Below are 23,025 nucleotides of genomic sequence, written 5' to 3' on the forward strand. Positions count from 1 at the left end.
ACTAACAAACTGATTTCTTTGCCTTTTCATTGCCTCGCACCTCCTCCACCACCCCCAGCTTCTTCTTTTCTCCTCGTCTCAATCCTCCTTTACCCCCTCGGATCTCTTCTCACACCTCCCCCCTCACTCCTCAGCTGTTTTTAGGACAGAGTCATCTCCGAGGATCTTGCAGAGCTCGTTGAGGCGATTCTGCATCTCGGGAATGCCGGCCAGCTGGGTCTCCAGCCGCTGCTTCTCCTCGGTGAGGGAGAGGCGCGTTGCCGTGTCCAGCTGCTCAAAGCGCCAGCCTCCTTCCCCGTCAAACTGCAGCAGGTGGGTGTGGTACTTCCTGGAGGTGGGGAAGAAGGATTAGAAACAAAGAAAAGATTTGCTCCCTACTACAACTCCCAACTACATTAGCATTTATGGACCAAAATATTCCCCCAGTGTGACGAGGCTTACCACAGGGAGGGTCTGTGTGTGATGGAGAGCAGGGAGATGTCGGCATCTTTGGCAGCCTGGAAAATCTTTCCTTCCACGTCAATGCTCACAGCGCTGGTGCACTCATCCAACAAGGCATATTTAGGCCTGACAGAGGCAGAGAAATGGTTTTAAGTTGGTGCTATGCATCCACTCCATGCAATCGGATTGGTTATGCTATACACCCATAAACAAGATCCAACTGTTACAGCAGATGAACTATAGTTTTAAAGGGGCAACTTCTAGAGTAGCTTAGCATGATTCCAAGTTCAAAGTAAGCCTATGTTATCTCGTACTAGGCTTCAATGGAGCTCATTTTATCCTCTGAACCAAGCTGTCTTAGCTTCTTTCTTTAGGGCAGCTTTCCTGTGATTGGCTGCCATTTGAAAACACATGATTTGCAAACAAGAGGGTGTGGCCTCTGAACTCCCAGCCATAGCTGTGTGCCTGTGATAGTCATAATAAAGTCCTCTCTATTAGTCTAAAAGCAAAAGCAAAAAAACAAAACAAAAAACCATCTAAAACCTGCAGTTTGGCTCACAGGCATTACCTGCATATATACTGATCTCATTATTTGGCCACATTCATTATGAGCATTCACCATTTATAGAGTTGTGCAAATATGTAAACGTTGAAAAAACACACTTTAGTTTACTCTTCAGCATTCAATTTCTTAACAGTAATTCCTTCTGTGAAAACAGCCAATGGGCTACACGCTAAGAAATGTTAACCCACAGGCTTTTTCTCCTTACCTGTGGTAGAACATGCGGGCCATACCCATCCTCTGCTTCTCACCTCCTGACAACACATCCTTCCAGTCCAGCTCAGCATCCCAGCCTGAATAAAAAAGGAGGTATTGCAGAGTAAGCAAGTGTTTTTAAGTGTTCTTTTTTTTGGTAATGAACCTCTGAACTAAAAGATTATCACCAGGGGGCAGGATTTAACTGTTTTTAGCCTTGACCATGAGAGGAAATAATATGTTCGTAAACACTTGTGTAGATCACTCACTGCACCATCTTGTAGTACAAGTTGGTATAACATGAAAGCACAGCCAGACCCTAATTCAGCATCAGCTGTTATCCCTTCAGCACCATACAGAGCTGCAAAAAAGTATTTGCCTGATTGCTTATTTTTGTATATTTGTCACACTTACACGTCTCAAACCACCATCGCACAAATTTTGATACTATACAAAGATAGAGTAAATACAAAATGCAGTTTTTAAATGATGATGTCATCTATTAAGGGAAAACAGCTATCCAAACTAACCATCCTGGGCCACCCTTGTCAGCAGGGCTGCAATCAAGTGTTGCGATGATTCAGTTCAATTCAGTTGAATTCAATGTAATTTATACAGCGTCAAATCACAACAACAGTCGCCTCAAGGCGCTTTATATTGTAAGGTAGACCCTACAATAATACACACAGAGACAAACCCAAACATCATATGACCCCTTATGAGCAAGCACTTTGGCGACAGTGGGAAGGAAAAACTCCCTTTTAACAGGAAGAAACTTCTGGCAGAACCAGGCTCAGGGAGGGGCGGGGCCATCTGCTGCGACCGGTTGGGCTGAGAGAAGGAAGACAGGATAAAAGACATGCTGTGGAAGAGAGCAAGCGATTAATAACAAGTGCAGAGATTCGGTGCAGAGAGGTCTATTAATACATAGTGAGTGAGAAAGGTAACTGAAGAAGAAATACTCAATGCATCATGGGAATCCCCCAGCAGCCTACACCTATTGCAGCATAACTAAGGGAGGATTCAAGGTCACTTGGTCCAGCCCAACTATATGCTTTAGCAAAAAAGGAAGGTTTTAAGCCAAATCTTAAAAGTAGAGATAGATGACTGGCAATGACTCTTTCACAACGCTGTGGAGGAATTCTGTTGCACTTTTCTTCACAGAATTGATCGTGACATGATGTGTTGCTTTCGAGATCTTTTAGCCCACTTCACTTCATGTCCTATTTAAGTGATTTCTAGATTTAACACGTTTGGCATTATTGTGGGTGTGACTGGTGAAATTATAAGCAGCTTTCCAAAAAATGTGTCTAATCACATTTAATTTATGATTTAACCAACGGTCCCCAACCCTCAACTCAAGTGTTCTACAGTCTCTATATTTCAAAATGAGATTACAATAGAAGAAAGGGAAGTGTAGATACTTTATAACAGCAGTCCCCAACCCTTGGGCCACGAACCGGTACCAGGCCGTGAGTCGTTTGGTACCGGGCCGCGAGAGTTGAGGCTCCAGTGGCGTGTCCAGCGGGGTGGCCTGGGGGGGCACAGGCCACCCCCCCAACCAGACTGGCCACCCCAGGTGCCACCCCGAAGCTAAAACAATAAAATTTAATGAAATATCAAATGTACGATTATGGTTTCACAGTGAAGCTCAGATATCCGAGGGTAAGTGAATGCAGCACCGGCTTCTGCACTATGCGCATCATGTTAGCAAAGGTAGGAGAGCCAAGCACGAAAGACGGCACCGCAGAAAACATTTTTTCAGCGAAAGATTAACACGTTAACATAGCTGGACTAGCCATCGGACGTTTGCATGGTGGGCTGATGACTTATTTATTTTTTTTGTAACGGCATGAACAATGAGAAGTGGTGGATTGGCCAGATGCTGGCCGATGTGTAAAAATAACTCAGTTGTTTGGTGGTGGCTATGGCGGGGCTTCCACAGAGGCAACAGGTGGATGAGGGAAGGTGAGGCAGGAGGAGAGACCCGAGGCAGCCGCCGGTCCAAGTGTCAGGTGTCAGGTGAACTGAACTTCAGGTAAGAAGTTATGACCTGCAGTCTATCTGGGTCAGATATAAACCAAGTTTAGGTGGAGTTTATTTTCATTGTGCTGACTTTTTACAGTCAGTTACAATACCTCATACTGCGTGAGCTAGCATGAGGAGTTTCTATACAGCTGTTCGGTTGCTATGATGTTACTGATAGTGAACTTTATTTTATTCATAAGATTAGTTAGTAGAGCTGCCAACGGCTCCTTAAAAAATGGAATGGTCCCTCATTCAGAGAAAATATTACGCGTTTCATATTGCCTCTTCTTCTCTCATCCTCTCACCCTCCCTCTCCTGTTGCTACTTTAATCATGAAACTGATCAATGATCAGCTGATCGGCTTTTCTCTCTTGTTTATTTATCGCCCACTTTGCGCCATGAAACAGGAAACCAGCGGATGTCGCGGTAAACAACAGCAGCACGTTTAAGCTTGATCAGCTGTTGTTAGAATTTATTTAATATTAATTTCTAGTATCAGCTGATGTTGGCTGGAGCCACAGCTGTAAAGCTGCTGGTCATGATGTCGGTTTGGTTATGTGATGAGAGGGAAACATGAAGATGAAACCAGGAGATGTCCTTACTGAATCATCAGAGCTGTGATGGAGAAACAGGTTTACCTTTTAGGTGACATGAATGAGTTGAAGTTATGAACTGTTTCTGAGAGACAAATAACACCAGGATCCTTTTCTAAGTAGCTGACAGCTGGTAACTGTGCAGGGGCGGGTCTAGCAAAGTGTTGCCAGGGGGGCAGGTAGGGCATTAACAGGGAGAGGGGGGCACAAGGAAATACTTTCTTATTCTCATTTAAAATGTCTCACTTTTATTAAATAATTATCTGAATCTTGCGAACAAAGTTTTTATCTGACATAAAATGTATAGAAATCATACATATGCCAAAAAGACTACATCACTGTCACAACAGCATTTGTTTTCATTCAAAGGCTTTATGGCTTTAATACCTGGTGGGCCGGTCTGTAGTCAAAATGCCCAATTTTTTGTCCCAGTCCAGCCCTGCAGGTTAATACTGGCAGTGTCACCATGCCAGCTGACTGTATTTCATCATCAGCCAGTGTTCTTTATCAGTATTACCAAAGTTTACCATAAGGCAGCATAGAAAGTATTTACTTGCTTTCAGGTTTTATTCAAATGTTAGTCTTTTCATTTGTTTCCCCACTTTTTTCCTGTTTCAAAATCAAACACCAGTTTGTGAGAAGATTATCTTCTTTTTTTTAACAGGCATTGGTTTTGCATTGGCATTGGCTAATTTGCCAATTGTATGTTAAAAATGTTCGTATTTTAATATTCAAAAATGTTTTTGCCCAAAACATGTGCACTACATGTCAGTAAAAATACTATGCAAATATTGATGTCCTTGAATGCTGAGTAAACACTGACTGATTGTATCTCTTGTACTTTATCAACGCAGTATCTAAAAACTTTGCACCGTAGTGGTTAAAATCTCATTCTAATAAGAGTTAAAAGCGCATTCGGTTATTAGGTTTATAGTGTTATTGAATTATGGTTAAGGGTTGGTAGAATTGTTTTTAACATTATCTGCCACCCTTCTCCAAATCTGTGCCCCTACCTGGCCCCCCCAACAAAAATTTTCTAGACACGCCACTGTGAGGCTCGGGTGTGAAATTTAGGGTGTGTTTTAAATTTCGGGTGTGTTTTCAGGGTTTTTATCGTTAACTCAGTTTCCCTGGGTCTTTTCCTGTGTTGTAGTTTTGTGTCTTATTTTGAAAGAAATATTTATGTGTTACCATAGCGACCAGAGAGCATTAAGGGGCAGAGAGGAGGATGTTACTCTCAATGTTTGTCACGGACCCAGTTCCAGGGATTCGGGGTCCGTGAGCAGTGTGGACTACTATTGTAGTTATTATTATTATTATTATTATCATTATTGTGGTTGTTGTTATTATGGTTGTGTCTGCTGTCCTGTTTTTCCGTGTTGGTGTACTGTCAGGTGTTTAGGGGTGTGTGCTTGTGTATGTGAGGGTGCGGTCGTGGCAGGCACTTTTAGGCCTGGTGGGTGTGGCCCTGCCAGCTGACCGGTCCCACCCAGGAATCCACACACACCTGGCGCCGATCAAGCCTCGTCAGAGGAGCTTCAAAACAGTGTGGCTGAGAGCTCCTCGACGCTGGATCGTTGAGTGACTTCCCGTCAGTCTTAAGTGTATTGTGCAAGGTTAGTGCAAGCCTACTGTTAGGTTTTGTACTCACGGCTGCCTTTGGTATGCGTGTTTCCTCAGGAGGAATTGTGGCGACCAGGAGGCAGCACACGGAGAGTACACAGGGAACGGAGACAGAGCACGGAGCACGGGATAAAGGAGATGACACGGAACGGGAGTTGGGATCGCACGGGGGGATTTATTGTTGTTCGGATTGTCACCACTGTAAATAAACACTGTTGCACTGTAGAGTCCTGCATTTTGGGTCCTCCTTTCCCCACATCCCCACGGTCTGCCAGCGAGACCGTGACAGAACGATCCAGCCATTATGGGCCCAGCGGACTCAAGGACCGTCTCACAGGAGGAATTGCTCGCCCAGCTCTGGAAATACTGTCGGAGCATTATCCAGGCGGCAGATCCACATCAGAGACACTTACAGGTCGTATTTTTTGATTCCTTCTTATCATCAATCACCTCATCTGTGAGCTTTTTGGACATTAAGAGACTAATTTCGATTATAACCACGCTGAGGGAAAGTTCCTGTTTTGAGCTGTTTGGTTTGGGCTGTCCGGGCGAGGAGGATATGGCAACCTCCCTGGGAGCCCTTGCTGCCTATTTCTTTTTTCATAGGCTGATAGCCTCCCCGCCGTCGCTTGCAGCTCGCTTGTTGGACCCTCCATTGCGGGGGAAACGTTTCACACGCCCTCTGCACCTCACCACATCTCCACTCACCTCTGCGGCACCTGCTGAGTCAGCAGACCAAGGACCGGCAGCTCAAAATCACGCAGCTGCTCTCCTGTCCGGCCGGCTGGTGGAACCTCAGCCTGATACGCTGGCCCCGGCATCGTTAAAGAAGCGACGCTTGCGCCGCCGGCGTGCCTCACCGCAGTCAGACTCTAAAACTTTCCAACAGCCGGCTGTGGTGAGTCATATGGACAATTCATCTTCATTCACCTCATCTGTTTATTCACGGGACTGTGTGAAAGCTAACCTCGTAGCACAGCCAGCTGCCCAGCCTGTAGCCGTAGCACAGCCAGCTGCCCAGCCTGTAGCCGTAGCACAGCCAGCTGCCCAGCCTGTAGCCGTAGCACAGCCAGTCCAGTCAGCCTCTCGTCTTCATCCTCAGTTGGAGGCTGATATGCCTGCTGGAACTACCCTGCCATTATGTCACCCGCCTGTTGTTTCTACATCGCTGTCCAGTCTACCACGAGTAGCTGCCGCACCATTATCACCTCCGCCCTTTGCAGCTACTTCTCCACCAGCGTCCCATCAGACTGCAGCGACCGCAGAACTCTCGACTTCACCATCCACATCACCCGCTCGACCGTCATCTTCGCCACCTGCAGCTTCCGCATCGCCATCTTCACCTCCGGATCAACGACCATCTATACCCGCGTCGCAGCCGGAGGAGCGGCTCAGCGAGCGGGAGGAGCCCGCGTCGCCAGCTGTGGAGCTCAGCGAGCAGGAGCAGCTCAGCGAGCAGGAGCAGCTCAGCGAGCAGGAGCAGCTCAGCGAGCCGGAGGAGCTCAGCATGCCCGAGCCGGAGGAGCTCAGCGAGCCGGAGGAGCTCAGCGAGCCGGAGGAGCTCGGCGAGCCACCAGCGGAGGAGCTCGGTGAGCCACCAGCAGAGGAGCTCGGCGAGCGGAAGGAACAACCGGCGCTGCCAGCCGCGGAGGGGCTCTCTCTGCCAGCCGCGGAGGGGCTCTCGCTGCCAGCCGCGGAGGGGCTCTCGCTGCCAGCCGAGGAGGGACCCGCTCAGCCGGAGGTCAGCGAACCGGAGGGACCTCCACATCTAGCGCGGCCTCCACGCCATCCACGTCCAGTGCGTCCACGTCAGCGACCGGCGCGTCATAGACCATGTGCCACGCCTCGCTGTTGCTCACCGGAGCAGCGACGTTGCCATCGGACCCGTGGCAGGCCACCAGAACCGTTCCGCCGCCACCGGACCCGTGGCAGGCCGCCGGAGGAGCAGCGCCGCCGCCACCGGACCCGTGGCAGGCCACCAGAACCGTTCCGCCGCCACCGGACCCGTGGCAGGCCGCCGGAGGAGCAGCGCCGCCGCCACCGGATCCGTGGCAGGCCGCCTGAAGCGTTCCGCTTCCATCATGGGGTTGGAGGTAGGCCGCCCGAACTGTTTTCCCACCACTGCCTGACCCGTAGCGAGTTTTGCCTGCTTGCGGTCCACTGGGTCGGCCGCAAGAACTGTTGTTCCCACCATGGCAGTGGTTGGACATTTGAACTGGGGTTTTGGGGCCCTCCGTCCGGGACCCCCCGCCGCCCGCCCGGGGTTGGTTGTACTGTGGTTTTTGTTTTGTTTTTGTTTTTGGGTCGTCGGGTGCCGACCCTTAGAGGGGGGGGGTACTGTCACGGACCCAGTTCCAGGGATTCGGGGTCCGTGAGCAGTGTGGACTACTATTGTAGTTATTATTATTATTATCATTATTGTGGTTGTTGTTATTATGGTTGTGTCTGCTGTCCTGTTTTTCCGTGTTGGTGTACTGTCAGGTGTTTAGGGGTGTGTGCTTGTGTATGTGAGGGTGCGGTCGTGGCAGGCACTTTTAGGCCTGGTGGGTGTGGCCCTGCCAGCTGACCGGTCCCACCCAGGAATCCACACACACCTGGCGCCGATCAAGCCTCGTCAGAGGAGCTTCAAAACAGTGTGGCTGAGAGCTCCTCGACGCTGGATCGTTGAGTGACTTCCCGTCAGTCTTAAGTGTATTGTGCAAGGTTAGTGCAAGCCTACCGTTAGGTTTTGTACTCACGGCTGCCTTTGGTATGCGTGTTTCCTCAGGAGGAATTGTGGCGACCAGGAGGCAGCACACGGAGAGTACACAGGGAACGGAGACAGAGCACGGAGCACGGGATAAAGGAGAAGACACGGAACGGGAGTTGGGATCGCACGGGGGGATTTATTGTTGTTCGGATTGTCACCACTGTAAATAAACACTGTTGCACTGTAGAGTCCTGCATTTTGGGTCCTCCTTTCCCCACATCCCCACGGTCTGCCAGCGAGACCGTGACAATGTTGTTAGCACATTTCAGGAGGACACTGCTAATAAAGTTACACAATTACACAGTGAATTCAGATTATTATTATATTCATAAAAATAACAGTTTTCATCTTGGTCGTATCATTTTATTTTGTTGTATTTATCCACAACACCTTAAAGGCTGGTCCGTGAAAATATTGTCTGACATTAAACCGGTCCGTGGCGCAAAAAAGGCTGGGGACCGCTGATTTAACTTACCTGCCCACCTTTTCAAATAAGGCCAGGTAGGTTAGGATAGCTTTAAACATAAAAAATAAACAAAATCATTTGAAAACTGCATTTTGTATTACATTGTTGCGCTCTACACAGATGTTTTAGAGAAGCAGTAATAGCACTTTTTCAAAGTCTGCTGATAGCTTTAAAAAAGCAACCACAGGAATTTACAACAAGCACATTTTAAGGTGGTGTTAGTTGGATATTGTGGGATTATATATGATGACAGGAAATATTTTTTCTCCTTTGTTATATGAAACATGGAGAAGGCACTTAGAGTTTGATGCCACACAAAAACTAATGAGTAAAATCCATGAAAATGAAAACTGCAATACATGACTTCACATTAAATACTAGACTAAACTGTAAAGAGTTAAAGAGAAGACAAAGACTGTGTAACGGACTAATCATCATATCCTCTTTGGTTATATTGCATGTCTTTGTGAGCCCATAATAATGTGACTGCATACACGTGGGCTAATTACCATGAGTAATGCAAACCTTTCTAAACTGTTTCACAGTGCAACTATTCACGCATTAAACCTTCTTGCGGCGCTAAGCTTGGTACAGTAGTTGGTTCACAACAGTGTAACCATTTGTTCTGCAGGAGGGAGAGAACGGCTGCCAATTTGTCACACACTCAAGTTTAGGAAACGCGCGCTCAAGCTCCTGGCTGATGCACACAATGTGTTTGATCTCAAACACCAGCAAACCTTTTCTTCACAATTAAAGGTTTATAATTAAATGCTTAGGGAGTTTTTTCTTCCCATTGTTGCCAAGTGCTTGCTCACAAGGGGTCATCTGATTGTTGGGGGTTTCTCTGTTTTATTGTAGGGTCTTTAACTTACAATATAAAGTACCTTGTGCTGTGATTTAGTGACAAGGTTCCTTTAGCTCAGTAGTTGATTTTAATTTAGTATGTTGAGTTTTTTTTTCTTATCTGGTGATTGTGTGTCTTTTGATTTATGTGGTGAACTGCTGCTCTTTCATGGATAAATAAAAATAAAAGCTGTCTTACCTCCCTCTCTGTTGACAATGTGATTGAGGTTGACTATGGCTAAGATGACCTCTAGGTCCTTGTCACTCATCCCTCTGGCAGCCATGTCCTCCACCGAGTCTGGGTAGATCACCTGGTCCCGCAGTGAACCTAATGACATGTACGGCCTGGGGAAACATAAATGCACATAAGTTGTATCCGTTATGAGCACTAAAGCTCACAAATTGTGTGACAAAAGCATTTTTAGACACTTAAAGAGGAGGAGCTGAAAGAAAAAGATGTCTGTTTTATAGATAGTGTGTTGGATTCTGTTACAGCTGCCAGCTGGCCATCTCATCCTATGTATAAAATATTTACCGCACTGCAGGAGGGAGTCAGCTATGGGTACGATTACATTTGAAGGTTTGGGTAAGACTGCTTCCCACATGGGCGGCAGATCCTTGGTTTGAATCTCGACTGGTTGGACCATTACCTGCCTGTGCTCTCTGTTACCCTCACTCTCTCCTGTCAGAGTTGCTATATTTATTTCACTGTCTCGCTCTAAAATCAACATAAAAATGACAAAAATGTTATCATGATAACAGCTGCTGCTCCAACTGTTGCAGCTCTTGCTATATAGCAATAAAGGAGAGAGGTTACGCATAATGGATAATTACCAAACAACTATAATAATATTTAATTTGATAATATTTATCATATCTAATCATTCTGCAGAGCTAGTATTTTAAACTTAATCTGGACAGTAAATATTTGACTCTGTCCACAGCTCTGGTTTCTCTCTCAGCTGCACAGACACACTCAGGTCCTGTTACAATGGATTAGATTACTGTTACGGTTCACTGGTACAATGATCAAACCCTGCACTTGTTTTGTCTGCCGTGGGCCCTGCGATTATTGAGAGTGTGCATTTGTGCGTATACCTCTGAGGGATGTAGAACATATGCTGAGGGGAGGGTTTGTGTAGCCGGCCGCCGTAGACAGGCCACAAGCCGCCGAGGATCCTGAACAGAGAGCTTTTTCCACAACCATTAGGCCCTGTGATCAGTAGGTGCATGCTCTCTTCCACCTGAACGGGAGAGACAATTTATTAATTCTCCTGAAGCAGAGCGGGCTGTCAGTGTAATTACAATGCATCACTAGGCCATAAAGCTGTGGAAAAAGCAGGAGTGGTGTTAAACTGTTACACACAGAAAATATGGGCTCAAATTGTGGTCATAAATATTTTGTATTTGTAAATCAGTTTTGTACTTGTAAATCAGGATTTGTATGAGTAAAAAGAATTTGTGTGTGTAAAAAAGATTTGTATGTATATCCAAAAAATACGGGTGAAACTCTGCACTCAAGTTTCAACTTACAAATACGAATTTTAACCGTATTTTTCTTCCTTTCAGCTGATTGGTCAATGTCATGTCAATCACAAATGTAACTATCCAATCAGAGAACAGATGGGTTTGGCTGTCGGAGGGGCACTTTTTTGAACTGTCCCTGAAAAGTGGTTTTGTATATTGAACACAACTTAAAAATAAAAATAAAAATCCAGATGAAAATATATAGAATTTGCAAAATATTATCTTGCACCTGTCAAAAATTTGTATTTAATATCATATTGATATAATAAATGAAATTATTTATTAAGTATCTTTAGATTTCAGTAAATTGTGGCTAATAAAAGTAAAAAAGCCTGATTAATTAATTAATCAAGGCTAAAGTTCTACATATTTAAGGGCTTGGGCACTTGCGCTACAGGCGCTAGCTAGCTTCTCAAGCGTCACCTTAGCTAATTAAAGTCACTGAGCTCTCATAATAAGGCTTATGTGGTTAGTTTCACTAACAGACTGTTTAAGAAGCGCTCTTTTTTTGGTGAATGAAATTCTAGTATTACTTCATTCATATGTAAGTACTAATTTGCAAGTATGGTATATGGCTACAGCTTACTAGCCAAACTAGCTTGTGTTAGCTGATAACTTGGCACGCCCCAATCTCGCATAAATACGCTGATTCTGGCTCAAGATTAAAAATGTAGTGATGTCTATAAGGCAAATCCTTTGAAACATTAGGCCACAGCACACATTACTACTCTATCATTAGTTTTTATAGCTTTAATCCTTTTGCTAAAGTGGTTAACCATGGTTTCCATGGCGAGAAACCAAATATAGAGCCTCATTCATAAACGATGGGTAAAAACGTTTCACACACAAATTTATGATTCTTATTTTCTCTATTTTCATGCACGACTATGCATTTGAAAAAATATTACACACCACTCTTATTGCTACTTATACTACTGCTAATTATTATTATTTAATTTTGGTCAATATTTACAGCTTTACAAAACGACATTGGCTAAAAATGTTTAGAATTAGAATACAAAACTTAATAATATGATATTAATTTACGTGTTACAATGCAAATTAATAATTGAAAATATGTAGACTTTAAACACACTTTAACAGGGTTATCTTATCATATGGGTCACTCTAAGTTTCATATGAACCTAAATGTCAAAATGTTCCTTTTTTCTTTTACTTGCCACAGTGAGTGTCTCAAGTTAAATGATATTCATCACCCCCATTATTTCAGCCAGCTCTTCATCCTCAGACACTATTACCCATCCTGCTTTTTTGCCTTAGTGAGCATGCTCTTCACCTGTATGCAGCTTGCTGTATGCAGATTACATGCAGTGATCTGTCCCATAAATCTTGCAGTAGTTTTGCATGTGCACTTGTTTTTTCGTGCAGGGTAAGAACTAAAAAAAAGAACTTAAAAGAAAAAGATCTTCAGTTCTTCAAAAAACTGCCATTTAAAGTTTGTGTATGATATTTATATTGAAGCTGACATTTTTAAGCACAGCATCAGCGTCTTTTTCCGTTATCAGCTCAATGTCAGCGGCGTACTCTTGTGTAACGACCTCAGGCCAACATGTATAATTGGAGCCTGGTGCAGTCTGCACAGAGGTCTGTTTGCCTGTGGTGTTTGAAAGAGATAAGCTATTCTTATTCATTTGTAATAATTACAAAAGCTGATTCTTTTGATGTCTCAAAAAGCATTTTTATCAAAAACATCATGTCAGTGTTTCCTATTGTTGCCTCCTAACAAAAGAAGTCAGCAGGTCAGAACTGGAATAAGAGACACGTTTTGTCTGGTATCAAATTATCAGCGATGAAATCATGCTAACTCAATTATCCACATACAAGAAACAGATGAAAGGATCAGCAGACCCTCAGCCACTTTTGAGTGAAAAAAACAGAACCTGTGCTGAATGGATGAGCAGATCTTTGCAGCAGATTCACATCTATGATATGAGCGTTATGCATTATATCCTGCATCCAAATAAAACTGGAACGTCTGATCTGTGATTTCCACCACCATGAAATCCTCATGAGGTGAATATAGTAGTGAAAATCCAGAGGGGAGCAACAAGTTGACACCCAAAGGATGTATCTGCTTTCTAATGAGACCCTGGGCCATTGTTTTTAAATGCTAATAAATTCTACACGGACCAAAATCCTCAGGAGTGAAGTCAGAGGGGCCTGAACTATCAGTTAAAGTAGAGCTCAGAAGGAAAAAAAGATCAGCCACCTTGAAGTTTAGGCAAGATACTACAACGTCTCCGTTTGGTGTGATAATCGGGACGTTCTCACACACGATGCCCTTGTCCACATCAATCACTTCGCCTGCAGAAACACAGAAACAGAGAAAAAGGATCAGGAACTACAGTGATTGTGTATTAGAGTAACTGATTGGACTCTGTGTCTTTACCACTTCACTTATTCATTAGCTTAGCATTACCCTCCAACATAAGATGCTTTCTATTAGAGTGTATCCAACCTTTGGCCATTTAGTTTATTGATTTCTTATAATGTAAGCTGATCTGTAAGCTGGCCCAGATAAGGTTTGTGCAATTCATAAAATCTGGTCAAACATTATAAATTAGCAGCAAAACTTGAGCCTGAAGTTAGCATGTAAGACAAATTCTGTTATTGATTTCAGTGAGGCAACTGCCGAAGCTATAGGCTATAACTCATTGCTGATTGTTGCTAATTTGGACAACAGAATGGATCGAATAATTGTTGGCAGACAGATGTTGTTGGGGAGTGAACTGAGCGTTTACCATTGACTATGTTTTGACCTGAACCAAATCAAAGCTTACTCTGGGCTTCAGGTAGCAGAAGTGGTAAAAGCAACAGAGGTTGTTGTGATGGCAACCTCTTCCTCTTCTGTTTTTTTTTTTTTTTGTACAGACAAAGAGGTGTTGTGTGTACACTGCTAGCTACCCTTTATTTCCAGCGGTCCGTCTATGTGCATCTCAGGCTTGCTCTTCTTCTCCGTCGTCGTTGTGGCTGACACAGAAGAGCGCTTGTAAATGCCCTTCTGGACATCCTCGAATACGACAAACATGTTGTGGACCCTCGCAGTGTAGCCTGCCAGCTCCGTGACCTGTCCCAACAAACACACACGGGTCAGTCCATCTCTGGTAGATGTTAGTGTCACCACCATTGTGATAAAGATCACGATCATGGTGATGTGCCTGATAAAAATGTGACTCCATGAGTGCAGGACTTGGAACATTGATCCTAAGCTACGTTTCATTTTAACTTCGGCTGCTGCATCTGCAATAGCCATAAAGTACATTCAGTGCCCCCGTTAACAGGAAGCTGTTCCTCCTCAATATCTCCTGGTGCTTGCTTATATTAAATAATTAAGGTTTTTATATGTTCTGATGAAGGCCACAAGGCTATAACATTAACATGTCTGCTGGCATGGCCAAAACAAATTGGCAAAATGAAGATCTGTCAATACATTTCCCTAAAGTTTGTGTCAGTAGACAAGCAGACTTAGAAAAAGGTTTTGAATCTGTGTAAAATATAAAAACAGAAAAACAGAATGAAATCATGTACAAATTGCATAAACCTGTATTTTACTCACAAACCCCCCCCCAGAAAACATATCAAATGTTTGAGACTACTCATTCGCTAAAGCTGGAGTGGATACTCATTCAAAATGAAACTTTTCTGCAGTCAGGGGAATCTAAATCTGACTAAAGACAGGGACCATCTGGAGTGTTATCAGTGCTCAGTTTAAAAGCCTCTCTGATGATATGAGGGTGTTTTAGTGCCTGTGGAATTGGCAGCGTGCACATCTGAACAGGCACTATAAATGTTGAAAGCTATATCCAGGTTTTAGAGAAACATTTTCTCCCATCGAGATGACGTCTTTTTCAGGCAAGACCTTGCACATTTCAGCAAGACAATACTAAAGCACATAAAATATCTTTCAGAATCTGGAGGCTGAACTTTTTATCAGATGACAAAGACCCAGAACTGTTGAGCAGCTAGAATCATATGAGACAAGAAAGGGACAACATCCCTCTGCCTGAAGTCCAGCAGCCGCTCTCGTCAGTTCCCAGACTTTTACCGACAGTTGTTAAAAGAAGAGGCTGTACCACACATACCACACAGTGGTAAACATAACTTCTTTGTGAGGCATTGCTGCCATCAAATTCAAAATAAGCTCATATTTTCTTAAACTGCTACATTTTCTCAGTTTGTGTTTTGATGTTTTTTGTTTCCCATATGCAATTTTGAAACGAATTAAAATGACAGATTTATAAGATTCAAAAATCATTGCATTTTGTTTTTACTCACATCTTACAAGGCGTAGCAACTTTTCCTTACTGTTTGTGTGTGCTTTTGGATTAGATATATCATATATTTGCTTTTCCTCTTGTGGTTCTTTGCACCGTGATAATAGGCACGCACGCAGATTCCCCGCATAGCTCAAAAGAAAAAAAACAAACAAACCCTACTTCCACTTCCAATGTTCAATTTTTATCCAGACCACATCTCACTGAGATCATAATTTCACTTCACTTAACCAGCTCTAAATGTCATCCTTAAATAATTACTACTTATTCTGTATTTTCACCTTGTATTCATCTACCTCTTCTTGGATTTTAAAAAGAGATTTTTGTAAACATGATCATAAAATTAGTAAAATAATACATTTACTAATGTCCCACCGGGAGGAGGCCCCGGGGCAGACCCAGGACACGCTGGAGAGATTATATCTCTCGGCTGGCCTGGGAACGCCTTGGTGTTCCCCCGGATAAGCTGGAGGAGGTGGCTGGGGAGAGGGAGGTCTGGGCCTCTTTGCTTAGGCTGCTGCCCCTGCGACCCGGCCTCGGATAAAGCGGATGAGGATGGATGGATGGAATACATTTACTGCTGAGGCAACAGAGGAAAGGAGCCAAATGTGTTTACAGGCACCTGGAGAGTGTTTCTTTTCGCTTTCTGTGGTGCACCCTGCAGCGAGACAATGCCGGCTGTTGACACAGCTTGATTATTTTAAACATCGAGCACCATTTCTGAGAATTCATGGACACCGTGCGGGGCAGCGGACCAGCTCAAACTCATTCAACTAGTTATATTTCTACTCGTGTGCTGGTTAGCCCAGTGGCTGCCAAAGTTCAACAGCATAGCAATATATATTAGGGGTGCTACAATACACAAAATTCACGGTTCAGTTCGGTTCGATACTTTGGTGTCACGGTTCGATATTTTTTCGATACAAAAAATGTTCTTGCCTTTTTAATTTGTCATTTATTAAAATTATAAATATATATTTTAACTCAAAAGTACAGTTTTTAAATTTAATGTTGCTGAAACAACAAAGTAATAAATAAATAAATCTATCTGATCGAGAAATCACTCATCTTTGGAAAAGAGAGTTTATTACAGAGAAATGGCTCTTTCCAAAATAAAAGCTATACTATATGCTTCTTGGGTATACTCTCAGCAGCATATTAAACCTATCAGGTCCCCATAAGGAGAATCATGTGCTAACAGCTGTCTAAATGACCCCGGTAAAGTTTGTAGCATGCCTGGTTGTTGTTTTTGTCTGCTTCCACTTGTCTTTGCACTAGGATGATGTCGGCGTAAATGTGCAGTCATATTCGTTGTGTTCCCACTAGTGCTGTCAGCGTTAATCTGAAATGACGTTAACGCCACAACACGGCTAATCTCCGTTAACGAGCTACGGCGGATCGCCCCGTACGTGGGGCTGGACAGCGTCAACACGTTAACGAACAACTGCGCTAACGCAGTAGTTCACACCAATGTAATTGAGCATTGCGTGGCACATCCGACATACTGTTTTACTTTAGTCCATGACACGCTTACCTTCAGGGTCATGCTTCACATGAAAACCAAAATAGTTCCAAAGGCCAGATCTGAATGAGGGTGGGGGAGGTTCAATTTGCCATGTTGCAAGGAGATTAGCTTCTGTCTTGCTAGCATGCGCTGCGCTCACTGGATCTGCGCTCGACAGTGCAGCCTAGGCGGAGTAGTCGAACGCAGATCCACTGAGCTCTCAACAGACAGCCTCGTCAGAAGAAAAGTTGATAAAATAAATTAAAAATTTTGTATTGTTCGATACATATGCTACCGAACCAAAAGCACTGTATCGAACGGTTCAATATCAATACGAGTATCGTTGCACCCCTAATATATATGCAGCTTCAGTTTATTTTATTATGAGCCTCATTAACAGCACCAAAAAACCCACTGGGAAAAAGAACCACAGCCCTGCATAATGACATCTGACATTTCAACATAAGTATAGCAATGATTACAAAACACACACATTTGTGTTCTTTATAGTCTGCCTTTGTTCAAAATCCCTGATGAAAACATGCTGTTTGACTCATTTTTGTCTTAGTAATTAGTTCAACTTTTGCATGATATATCACCCAAATGTTAGTCCGATTGAATTTTTCTTGCTTTTGCTAAAATAAAGTGACCTCCTAAAGCCGGGAACACGCTGTAATAATGCAAAATCCGTTTTGTACAAAGCAATTGGACATCTTATGCAAGAGAGATCCTTTTGATATGGCTGTATATAAGTAAACAATACGTAAGTAATCAGTTTAAATATTTAACCAGCCTAGACATTCATGCAGCATTGCAATATTTGTCCTGAATTCACAAAAAAACATACCGGAGCAAATTAAATACCACTAAAACCATCACATCCACTATTCTGGTTTAGAATCAAGCAAACCTGAGCTTTTCTTTGCTTGAGCTTTTTAAACGTGATGAAATTTTCAAATACTGGAGTCAGCATATGTGCAAGTAACCCCTGTGTGTTTCTTTTTTTGAAATCTTGGGTTTCTATGATGTCAGTGAGAGGGGATGTCCCTAATATGGTCATCTCAGAAGAGGGGCAATCACATGAAAATGCCCCCCTCCAGTATAAGTTAATAAGGATTATTTTGAATTGTGACTCACATGAAGCTAATCTAGCAGCAGAATAGATCCCTTTAACTAACACCCAGCTGCAGATTAAATGAGACCTGACTGCCCACTCGTAAACACGGCCCTGTTCTGAAGACCAGACAAGGCAAGTGCTGTAATCTGGTGCTTGCTGGGTTTTTTGGTGTGCTCAGCAGGTGTATTAACAAATACAGCCGCTTCATCCTTTCTGATTGGCCTAAAAAGAGTTCAAGTAAATGCTGTTGATCTTCCAGCTCTGCAGAAGTGCAGAGCTGAAAGATCAACAGATGGAGGATTATTTGCAGCTAAGCTGAGCTCTGAGAGAAGGAGCTCTCAAAACACACACACAAGCGCTGGGTTTCACTGACCCGAGAGTGATGGTGGATTCACTCTTCAGGAAGTGAGGCCTATTTAAGCCCTCTGTGTTCAGTTCTGTTCCCATAATAGAATTCCAAGCAGTGTAACACATACAGCATCAGAGCACCAACCTGACCCAGTTCTGTTTTTTACTTAGTCACTGGATCATGTGCTGATAGAACAGGGTGCCAATTTTAATGTACACGAGTGAACTACTGTGTTGTGTGTGAGGTTGGTAGATATTTATGTGCTTTTCACATAAAAATAAAAAACAAAACGGGGACTTTTAGTCTTACCTTGTTATTGTGGAACAAAGAACAAAAACAACAGCAAAGCTTTTTAAGATGAGTAACAAACTACTGCAAGGTAGGACTTGTCATGGGCCAATCTGACTGCACACACACACACTCCTCCATATTAAATAGGCAGAGTGTGTGGAGGCGTGAGCTGGGCACGCTGCCTCAGGAATGTGCTCCATCCCTGCTGTCTGTCAAACTGCACACACACACACACACATATCTCTTGGCCTTGCACGCAGGGGCACGCCGCAATGCATCTCAAGCCACGTGCGCACACGTGCTCAAAACAGAAGTGCATGCAGGCTTAAACTCGTATCCCCCGGGAACGTGTTTTTCACAATAAAATGATAATCATGGTGTGAAGAAGGTGGCATGATGGGAAATTCTTTAGCACGGGTGAAACAGTTAAGGAAGCTCACAGCCAACCGCAAGCACATCGAACCAGTTTCATTTCCTCCTCTTTGACGCTGTTTCGGGCTGCTGAACCGTCGCTGACAGTCAAGTTACTCGCTGACAGGCATGAGATAAACCCGCCAGATCTTTGCTCAAATATTCCACATTTTTATAAAGGGAATTATCAAAAAGCCTGGGATAGTACACGCCAACACACAGGGTGGCACGTGATCAAAAGTGCAGCAGTACTAATGAGCTGCAGTGCAACACAGCTTCAGCACAAATGTGCTGCAACCAAATCCTCTTATGGATTTCAAAATGTAGCCTGAGAGAGAGAGAGAATGAACTGGTCTTGCAATTTCTTTCTTTCTTTCTTTCTTTTTGGATTAAAGTGCAATGAAAGATCAGGGATTTGGCTATCAATGAACAAGGTCTTTCATTCAGCTTTTTTTTCTCTTGTTTTTCCTTTTTCATGCTGCGTGGTGAGTTTTGCAAGAAGAAGAAGGAGAGAGATGGACATAAATCAATCCGACATTCTTGATGTCCACTCGTCCATGTACACATGGGCCACCGGAACGACCCACCGATGCTCAAACCTGGCCGGTTTATTTCTTCAAGAAGACATTTTTACTGACATCTGAGCCAAAAAACTGCAAAGTTGTGACACTCTGTACAGTCTTGGGTACTTCCTACTGTTCAGACGGACAATTAAACCTAAAAAGCTGCCAGATATGTTGTGAAAGAACAAAATGCTGAATCATTATAAGTTTAAATAAGCGCAAAAGACCTTTTCTTGTATGAAACTTCTGCTGCACTGCAATTGACTCTCAAACACATCATTTGCAGGATATAACACGTATTCAAAAGGCAACATTCATAAATTTCCATCTTAAACAGCGAAAATCTGTTATTAACAGATTAATCACTTCTTCATACAGTCTCTAACTTATCCAAAAATAATGAAAAATCTGTAATTTAATGCCTTAAAAGGGAAACATTCCACATGTTGCTTTTCTGGACTCTACTAGAGCCGCTTTGCATGATTCACTTCATGCACAGGATGAAAGAAGTCCCCTCTCCCTTTAACCCAGCTTGTCTTCTGATTGGCTGGCCTTTGCAAACAGCAGGTCTGGACAGGAGGTTGGACTCACAGCCAGAGCTGTGTGCCTCAGATGACTAGATTATTAACATCAGAGTTGCTGCAACTTTCAGAATGGACGAGTATGAAATGCAGGTGTGCATGAGAGATCAGTGTAAGATGTGGGCCTGTGAGTCTCAGTTATGAAGTTTTCTGATTGAAAATGACAGCAAAGTTGTGTTAAATTCAGCATACTACAGTGCACCTCTTTGTAGGAGGACATGATCCTCTCGATGGCATCAGCTCCTGAGGCCAAGAGGTTACGTGCGGTGGTGAACGCCTCTGTTCTCTCGCTCACCATCACCTGGGTCTGACCGTCAGCTGTTTCTATAAGGGTGGAAAGACAGGCACAAGACATGGGACAGCGAGCAGAACAATTAACTTCGGGACCTCAAAAGACAAAACAGAGCTTTGTGTGTCAGCGGTGCGAAACATATTTTCACACTTTCACCTGGGAGCATAAGGATACGATGGAAAAAGGTTCATTAAATATCTGTAGGTACAGTGTAATAAGGGACTCGGTTACAGGCTTATTATTGATGCTGAGAGCTCATCAGGGAGGTGTGGGAGGCAGCTACTGTTTTCACACATGCTAATCAGCTCCCGCTGGTAGAGTAAGCAGTAACTACAGTTATTATAGTTGCACTTAAAAGGCTTAACAAGCACAAGACGCGTGCTAGGGTAACGCTACACCTAACCAACTCCCTACCGCTGTCAGCGAAGCCGGTGGCTGTGATGATGGGCACGGCCACCATGACGAGCCCGGCGCCGCTCCACACGTACTTCATGAGGAACTGCTCGATCATGATGTACCAGAGCCGTTTGGACAGGATCAGGTTCATCTGGTCTGCCAGAGCCCGGTAGCACTTCTGCAGCTGACACATCTCCACCTGCAGCGGGCGGTACATCAGAACATGAAGCAACACAGGCATTTCCCAAATCTCTGTGTGATCTGTGAAAAAGGCCGTGCAGTAGAATTTCTTCAAGATAATAGTAAAGTCTTTCACACTGATGCTCTTTCAGAATAAAAATAGCTTTAGTCAATAAAGTTAAAACTAACTCTGCTGCTAATCTTTGTGCCGGCTCTTATAGCATATTTGTGATCCTAACAGCCTCAAGCAGCAGTAGATGGAACATTGTTATGGATATGACCATTCATCTTAGCTGGCCATCCTCAAAGACCTACCTCTAAAGTTACCGCTTCACCCATAGTAATTACATTGGTGTCTACAGATTGTAAATGTGTTATGCATTTCACACGTAACGTGGCACATCCGGGCACAGACACTTCCTAATAAATAAACACAATAATGATCGTGTGGCTGCACATAACTCCCACACCGCTTCCATTCTGCAGCTAGCACTCACATGCCCACATCCGTCTCTGCATACCTTGTGTCCTCTGTAGAAAGCTATTTCCTCAGCATTAGCAATGATCCTAGAGTGCACATAGCGCAGGTAGCCCTTCCTGTGAGCCTCTTCGGCCACCAGCTTGCCAAATTTGGGCGAGCATGCACGCAGGACTTTAGCCGTGGCAAACACCACGAGCCCTGCCAGCAGGGTCGGACCGGAGGCGTTGGCCCCCCTGGACCTGGCGGTCTGAATCAACGTGTAGGAGGTCAGCATCACATCCAGTATAGGCTTGGTGAGGTTAGAATAGAGATGGGCCACGGACTGGGAGAACATCATCACGTCCTCGGTGAGAGACTGGTCCGGGTTGGCGAGCCTCCCGTCCATGTTGCTGACTTTGTAGTAGGTCTGATTGGTGAAGTAGGTCCGATAGGCATGGTTCACTAGCCGGGTGCGGAAGGCCAGAGCCAGTTTGCACTCCAGGTACCGGATGGCGCTGTTGACGAACGTGGCCGGGATTGCAATGAGGAGCCATTTGATCAGCTGGATGATGAAGCGTTTGGGTTTTTTCTCCACGATCGTTTTGACTATCTTGCCGTCCAAGCTGGCAACGTAAATAGAGAGAAACGTCCTAGATATCAGCGCCACCGAGTGCAAAGAGAGCAAAGCGAGCTCTCTGGAAACGAGCTTGGGAAAGAGGATTTTACCAAGTTCCAGGATCTGCATGAAAAACTCAGTATTTACCCCCGGGGATGGTTTCCTATCAATCACAGCATCCGTTTGAGTCTTTCCCGAGCAAGTGGAGCCGTTCTCCGCCTTTGAAGCCCGGTGATTGCTCCCAGGACCTTTGTTTTTGCAGAGCTGCTTGCAGATGATGGGGTACAGCGTTCTGACACCGTATGCAGCAGCCGCAAGAAACACGGCTCGCTTCGCCGCGGCCGTGCGGTCCCATCTCACTTTAGACGCCGCATCGAGGATGTTGGACATTTTTCAACCGTTAGTCGTCTCTGCAACCAGCCCTTACTACACCCATCCCCCAGACCTGACTCACCGCGTCGACATAAAGAGCGAGAGGATGGCCGGACTGATGTGAAGCGAGCCCGATACTTGTGCCGCTACATCCTGCTCCCCTTTTTTTTGCGCCAGCTACAAGCACTTCAAACTAGAACAAGTGCACTTCCGGTTATTGTTGCCAAATTAAAGGCGTTCCTACCTCCACCGTGTCTGTGTTAGCTTTTATTTTATAAAGAAAATCAGCCCAACATCCGGTTTTGCTGTCGTCACTGGCGACTTAGTTTGCAAAGGGTTTTTTTCATTGGTCGAGCCCCCGGCAAAAATATGATTGGTTGTCTGACAGACGTAAATAAATTAGTCCCAACTGATTTATTCTACTATACTACAGTATTTTATTTTAAGCAAACGTAAGGCACAGTGAAATAAAATACAGAAATAAAGCAGACAAACTCCATGAAAATTACACATATATATTTTCTTCTTTGAGCATTTCTGAGCATGTGTCGGAAGTCTGGTGGTTCGTCCT

General features: G+C 44.1%; 2 protein-coding genes across 3 annotated transcripts; one reads left to right on the plus strand and one right to left on the minus strand.

Annotated features, from left to right (window-relative positions):
* Positions 1–123: 123 nt before the first annotated feature.
* abcd2 (ATP-binding cassette, sub-family D (ALD), member 2) lies at positions 124–22,472 on the minus strand. 2 transcript variants are annotated; one of them, XM_085375577.1, is made up of 10 exons: positions 21,528–22,472; positions 20,845–21,025; positions 20,341–20,456; positions 13,953–14,115; positions 13,258–13,352; positions 10,599–10,744; positions 9,700–9,845; positions 1,212–1,296; positions 442–567; positions 124–328 (listed from the first exon to the last, which is right to left on the minus strand). In XM_085375577.1, the coding sequence occupies exons 1-10, from the start codon at positions 22,470–22,472 to the stop codon at positions 124–126; spliced, it is 2,208 nt and encodes a 735-aa protein (XP_085231703.1). The 2 variants fall into 2 exon arrangements, with proteins under 2 accessions (XP_085231703.1, XP_085231702.1); XM_085375576.1 differs by having other exon boundaries at positions 20,341–20,462.
* Positions 5,957–8,412, plus strand: LOC146615394 (uncharacterized). The gene is made up of 3 exons (XM_085375578.1): positions 5,957–7,042; positions 7,166–7,535; positions 8,210–8,412. Exons 1-3 carry the CDS (start codon positions 6,002–6,004, stop codon positions 8,359–8,361), a joined length of 1,563 nt encoding a protein of 520 aa, XP_085231704.1. The 5' UTR covers positions 5,957–6,001; the 3' UTR covers positions 8,362–8,412.
* Positions 22,473–23,025: the final 553 nt, after the last annotated feature.

Source organism: Diplotaxodon limnothrissa, linkage group LG17 (assembly GCF_057381915.1).
Source record: "Diplotaxodon limnothrissa isolate DT_005_m linkage group LG17, D_limnothrissa_male_GT1.1, whole genome shotgun sequence".
Classification (NCBI taxonomy): Eukaryota; Metazoa; Chordata; class Actinopteri; order Cichliformes; family Cichlidae; genus Diplotaxodon; species Diplotaxodon limnothrissa.

Coding starts and splice junctions, on each gene's coding strand:
- abcd2 (XM_085375576.1), bottom strand. CDS start 22,472: ATGTCCAACATCCTCGATGCGGCGTCTAAAGTGAGATGGGACCGCACG. Junction 20,463..20,844: donor CACCGGCTTCGCTGACAGCG/GTAGGGAGTTGG, acceptor CCACCCTTATAG/AAACAGCTGACGGTCAGACC. Junction 14,116..20,340: donor TCATGTCCTCCTACAAAGAG/GTGCACTGTAGT, acceptor TTGTTGGGACAG/GTCACGGAGCTGGCAGGCTA.
- LOC146615394 (XM_085375578.1), top strand. CDS start 6,002: ATGGCAACCTCCCTGGGAGCCCTTGCTGCCTATTTCTTTTTTCATAGG. Junction 7,043..7,165: donor AGGAGCTCGGTGAGCCACCA/GCAGAGGAGCTC, acceptor CCAGCCGAGGAG/GGACCCGCTCAGCCGGAGGT. Junction 7,536..8,209: donor CTTCCATCATGGGGTTGGAG/GTAGGCCGCCCG, acceptor GTGTTTCCTCAG/GAGGAATTGTGGCGACCAGG.